The sequence below is a fragment of the Phoenix dactylifera genome, chromosome 3 (genome assembly GCF_009389715.1).
Source record: "Phoenix dactylifera cultivar Barhee BC4 chromosome 3, palm_55x_up_171113_PBpolish2nd_filt_p, whole genome shotgun sequence".
Taxonomy (NCBI): domain Eukaryota; kingdom Viridiplantae; phylum Streptophyta; class Magnoliopsida; order Arecales; family Arecaceae; genus Phoenix; species Phoenix dactylifera.
Window position 1 is genome coordinate 18338900 of NC_052394.1, and position 5917 is coordinate 18344816.

Sequence of the window (5917 nt, forward strand, 5' to 3'; positions counted from 1 at the left end):
CACCCCAAGCCCCACCGCGTGATCCCCACCCCATATCCCTCCAAACCCCACCCAAATTTAAACTCTAGCTTGGAAGTGAAGTAAGAAGGGCTCCACCCCACCCCTGCGGTACTAAAGCTCTCATCACATTCTCTTCATGCTCGCTTCCTCCATGCGGTACTAAAGCCTCCATTCAGCCCCTCAACGAAAGCTAATGCCGAAAACCCAAGGAATGGAGAAGAAACCACGCCCCCATCCCTTTCTCCCACCCTTGTCTGCCAGAGAGATATCAAACAAATGGCCAACTCATTCATTTCCCTTCGCTCCACCTTGGGGTAAAAAACAAAAGAGCGGTGCGGGGGAGGAAAACGACCCCTCGTTGGAAATAAAACCCTACGAGATAAAAAGCAGTGCCGCCCTCCACCTCGTTTGAGGTACTCAAAGCAAAGACCACTATTTTCTCATTTGGCAAAACATCAGTCTCATGTACACAAAGAAACAGGTGGTCGGCCGACTGCTTGCTAGCTATTGGAAGCCCAAATGGGCAAGCGACTAGGTGAAAAATAGATTCATTTGAGCTTAACTAGTAGCTCACTACCGAGAGGTGCAGAGAGGAGCGGTGGTGGTGCCGGTGGCGGACGGTGAGTGAATGGGCCGCCAGGCCGAGGCGGTGAGGAGGCAGATGTCCTTCCAGCCGAGCTTGAGAGCGCCACTCTCTTCGATAAGAGTGTAGCCGTCGGAGGGGAACATGCCCAGGAGGAGGGTGGCCTGGGCGGCGGCGTTGCCGGCGAGGGAGATGCCGCGGAACCCGGATTGGCTGAGCTTCTCTCGCCAGTTGCCGAACTTGACCTCGCCGGTCCGCGCCGGCCCGCCGACGGCAAGCACGTTGCGGATTTCGCGAGAGAGGAGCTGCTGCTCGACGATATGCCGTTCCGGGCTGTCCTCGCCGTAGCTGGCGCCCAGGGAGTCGAAGAGGGCTGAGTAGTAGTGGATGGCTTCGACGAACCGGCCGAGGAACGAGCCCGCTTGGCTTAGGTCTTGCTCCACTATGGTCACCACCTTCGGCGCCAGCCTGTAAGAGAGACCCATGCACCCATTTCCAACAGAGAGAGGGTTAGCCATTAGTGTACTTTTAGAGCATCGAAAGTAGGGTTATAAAGTCAGTAATTATTCTTAAGAGAAAAGTATGGCGTGCTTTTGACAGGAGAGGAGCGGAAAGGCTACAAAGTAGTCATAATTAGTGCTTCTGGACTCACTTTTGGGCAGATCTTTTAGAAATCATATAAGTATTAGGGATCCGTTTCTGCATTGAAAGAAGTAGAAATAAACTAATAATCCATTCGGAAAAAAAAAACAAAAATGAAGCTAATGGGCCTCTCTTTCAAGATGATCTTAGTGTAATCTGATCACGCCAGGCAAGCTTAAACTATCATTACAACAAGATAAAACAGACATAGCCACCCTTCCAATTAAAAAAAAACAAGAAAAATAGACAAAAATGAACTAGCATGCAATCGTGTCAAGGTGAAGACTGTCAACTTCTACACAGAGGGGCAGAAAGACTGCGAAGCAGTAATATTTAGTACTCCTAAACTCTCCTTCAAGCAGATCTTAGTAGGAAGATTCCCAATACCGAAGTACAGTGGCAGCTTAATTACAGGGTTGAAAGTCGGGGCTAAAAGTTGTGAACTCGAAGAGAAATGGACAAAGTGAGAAACCATTTCATCTTATTAAAGTTGAAAGACTAAAAATTAGCAATAAGTTGAGGACCGTCGATCCAGAAAGAGAAAAGAATGAGAAAAGGAGAAAATGTCAGAGGCTATAGCTGGCTCCCTCCTCAGCTTCTACGTGCTAAATGTCAGCCATTGTTTACTGCATTAAACCAACAAGTAATGACTAATAAAAATTTTCACAGAAATGTCTACCAAGTGTGAACAAGTAATGAGAGGAAAGGGAAGGCTGCACCGAGCTAATAATCGGTACTTTCAGATACTCATCATCTTTTACTTGAAAAATGTAAAAAAGAGTGCAAATAAAGAGAGCAAGACGAGAAGACGACGACGCGGGCGAAGAACAGTAGCGGCAGCTATTCTTCGTGGCTCATTGCCATAAGTTAATCATTGCACCGTGGGAAAAGAAGGTAACAAAAGGAGCAACTTCCTTTTCCCATTCAAACACGCAAAGTAGAGTAGGCTAGGGCGAGAGAGAGAGAGAGAGAGAGTGAGATACCGCTGGAGGAGCCACAGCGTATTGGTGTCAGAACCCGTGACGTCGTAGAGCGAGTGGTGGAGCCAGTGAACGGCCAGCGCCTCCCGCCGGTTCACCCCGAGCCGGTCCGGGTCCAAATTCCCCACCTTCTCCGCCACTGGGCAGAACTCAAAGTGCAGACCAAGTGTTTGCGCGAAGTCCGACAGCCTCTTCCCCGTCGCCTCCAACGCCTCCATGGAGGACCCGAGCCCCGTCAGCCGGACCCGGGGTGGGCCGCCGGGACGGGACGCGAGGATATGGAAGAGGCCCGGCCATTGGAGGCCTTGCATGATGTCGAGGTCGATGATGTGGACGCGATCCTCGCGCTCGAACGCCTCCTGGATGGCCTGGTTGGCGGTGAAGTGGGAGAACTTGACGAAGGGGCTGATGCCATTGAACAGCTGGAACGCGGAGGCGAGGCGGGCCCGGTGGGGGACGGAGGAGAGCGGCCCGTAGAGGCCAAGGCAGGAGCTCACGATGCGGGCCGACATGGCCTCGGAGAAGTAGGCGGCCACGCGCTGCGCCGAGGTCCCGAAGGGTGTGGAGAGCTCCGAGATCTCGAGTAACAAACGGTTCGCATCATCCAGGTTGTCGCCGGCCACCGCCTCGGCGCACTGGAGGAGGAGGGAGAGAAGGTGGAGCCCTTCCTCGTCGCGCTTCTGCTGGCGGATTTCCTCTTTTCTCTCCTTCGCTGCCGCCGCCGCCGCCGCCGCAGTGGCCTCGTCCGACGAGGCGGAGGCCGAGCTCCGCTGCGGCTGGGGTTGCTGGGGCTGGGGATTGGGGAGCCGGGGATAGCTGAGATTGGGATTTGGATTGGCTTCTTCCCAGCTGGGAAGCTGCTGGCTGGACGCTCCGGCGGTGGAGGATGGGAAGGACGGCGAAGGGTCGACCCTCTTAGGCGGAGGCGGTAGCTCAGGCAACGCCGGAGCCGGCCGCCGCCTCTTCTCCGAGGGCTCTAGCGCTCCGGCCCTTGGAAGCGGCGGCAAGGCAGGCGGATCTGACGTCAGGGACCGGAGGCGGTACTCGAGCACGGCGGCGAGGCTGGGGTTACACGGATGAATAATCTCCCGAACGTTGTGGATGAGCTGGGGGATGGACACCTCCGGCGTGGCGCTGCTGATCAAATCCCGGATGATCGCATCTATCCACGCCGTGGCCGCGACGGTGCCGCCGACAGTCCCCTCGTCGGAGACCCCGCCAACGGCGGAAGAACTCATGCCCTGCAGCACGTCCATGCTCGCGCTGCCCCCGCCCCCTCGTTCCATCTCGGAGGGGAACAACGGCAGCCCGGAAAACCCGCACACTGCCGGCGGAGCCGGCAGCTGAGGCGGCAGCGACTGCAAGAGAGTAGTAGCCGGAGCAGGGTTCGTGCCAGCGCCGGATAAGAGAATGGGGGGAGCGTTGGGTGCGGGACTCGGGTCGAACATCAGAGGAGAGTGACCCTGGAGGTCGCCGATAAACGCTGCGGGCATAGCCGCCGAAGAGGCGGCGGAGGAGGAGGAGTGGATGTTGGCGCGGCGCGTGAGGCGAGCGGGGTTGGGGTAAGAGGGGGAGTCGGGCTGGAGGTCGAGCTCGGAGGCGGGGCGCTTGCGCACCATTTTGTCGAACTTCTGTTGGTGTCGGACGTCTAGTAGATGCTGCTGCTGCTGCTGCTGCTGCTGGAGGTGCAAGTAAAAGAGCAAGTCTTCTTCTTGGTGGAAGTGGGGGAGGAGGGGAAGAGTAGAAATAGTGGAGGGGAGAGGGAGAGGGAGAGGGGGATCATGGGATGAGGAGGAGGTGGAGGAGGAGGAAGGGGGGAGGATGAGGCAGGAGGAGGACGCCATCAGAAAAAACAAGGGGAAATGGCTCTGCGCATGGGTTTATTGGTGTAACTCGAGGGAGTAGAAGGGGAGGAAGAGGAGAGCGAGGCTGGAAGAGAGCAGTGGCAAGGGGATTAATAATACAAGGGATGGGGGATTGGTGTAAGGAGGGAAGAGAAGGGTGGGGTGGTATCGAGGAGGGCATCGGGTTCTGCCAAGGAGATAACGGCGGGGGGATTGGGACATGGGGCGTCGGTCTGATTCGCGCTGTTCTTCCTCGCTTCGGCCTCTCGTGCAAAAGGCCACGCACCTTGTTGTCGCTCCTCCCGCGATGCAAACGCGATCTCCCACGCGGGATGGGGCCTCCATCCACTGCTTTGCTGCTTTTTAGGGTAACGGGGTTTCATTAATATAGTAGTTGCCCACTGCCTTTTTCTTTTGACTTGGGGAGCCTCAGTTCCTTAGGCTGGGGGCTTCGAAAACCGGGCATCATTTTATAAAGATTAGCGTCTCGGGGGTCGTTCTCCTCTCGCACACCTCGTTTCCAGTTCTGGATGGGTTGCTAATATAGCCTTTGTTTGTTCTTGTTCATTTTGTTCTGGTTACGCTTCAAAGTTTGGTTGGGCCTTGTTTCGTGTAATTTCGGAATTCGGATGCATGGTAGATTCTTTGATTCGTTTACGAGTCTCTTGGGCTCCAAGGAGTGGATTCGGGTTGCTCTAGCTCCACAGAGAACAAGTCTTGACACCGACTTTGCTGCGATCAATGTCTTGAAGTGACTAAGAAGAAATGGCATGCACAATATATTCCTAAGTGTTAAAGAATATATAGATTTTTTTTTTTAAAAAAAAAAGTTCTGTTACATGCCATGAGTAGCATAGAGCAAATATTCGGTACTAGTAAACAGTGGATAAATAATGTTTAGACAACAATTGTGCGGATAATCTCCAATTATAGAAGTGTATACTTTGTTAGTATCTATGATTTATTGGAAATGTTAGTACTTGATAGTTGATGCAATTAAAGGATATCTATAACCTTACTGAATGGTACGAATTAGTTCCACTAGTTATATAGTATGAGGTACAGGGTAGGCCCACTGCTGATGGGTTAAAGAGCTGTGAACGCTAAACCTAATCGTCAAATAAAGGCAGCGTTAAGACAAATTCCATAAATCTTATGCTAGCGGTCCTGCAATTAGATTTACCATCATATAAATCATGCTCAACCATTATTTGTCTTTTCTTTTTTTCTTTGAGAAATAACCATGAAATATTAGAGTTACACCAAGTGTTACATATTTATCTCTTCGCAGATCATGAAGGAAATTTTTCCAATACAAGTTCACATCCTCTGTAGCTGAGAGTATAGCTTGGAGATCTGGAAAATTTCAACAATGTGAATATCCAGAGAACAATTACAAATAAATCATTCACAAAAACTATGAAAGGCTTAGATAGAGCGGGGAGGATTAATGTTGATCGCCTAGGCTTTTTGACTTACTTAGTATCTGAAGACCCCTCTTGCATGCTGTAAGAAGTTATCTTACCATAGAATCTGTTGTTTCTACTAGTGCTCTTGTAACAATATGAATATATAATGTGTTAGCCTGGAGATGTAGTTGGGTGCTTATGAAGGGTCGACTCGAACCGACCTAGTTTGATTTTGAAAAAGAATAAAGAGTGGTTTTGGGGTTGAGAAGCACCCAAAATCATCCGGCGTTCATAAATTTTCTCTCGCTTCTTTTTTATGAGATGGCAAAACATCTCCCTCTTCTATGCAAACTAATCTCTATGCTCTAGTGTAAAAGGAGAGAGAAAGAGAGACAATACCAACAACCATCCTCTCCTTCTCCATCTACTCTTACCATTAGTATTTATAATGTGAAACGA

General features: G+C 51.5%; 1 protein-coding gene across 1 annotated transcript; it reads right to left on the minus strand.

Moving 5' to 3' along the window:
• Positions 1-268: 268 nt before the first annotated feature.
• LOC103717883 (protein SCARECROW 2-like) lies at positions 269-4694 on the minus strand. The gene is made up of 2 exons (XM_008806433.3): positions 2209-4694; positions 269-1051 (listed from the first exon to the last, which is right to left on the minus strand). Exons 1-2 carry the CDS (start codon positions 4047-4049, stop codon positions 574-576), a joined length of 2319 nt encoding a protein of 772 aa, XP_008804655.2. The 5' UTR covers positions 4050-4694; the 3' UTR covers positions 269-573.
• Between the last annotated feature and the right edge of the window lie 1223 nt (positions 4695-5917).

Bases quoted from the DNA above. Each gene is read 5' to 3' on its own strand.
- LOC103717883 (XM_008806433.3), bottom strand. From the start codon at position 4,049: ATGGCGTCCTCCTCCTGCCTCATCCTCCCCCCTTCCTCCTCCTCCACC. The intron at 1,052-2,208 runs GTATCTCACTCT...TCTCTCTTACAG, and splicing joins ACGCTGTGGCTCCTCCAGCG to GCTGGCGCCGAAGGTGGTGA.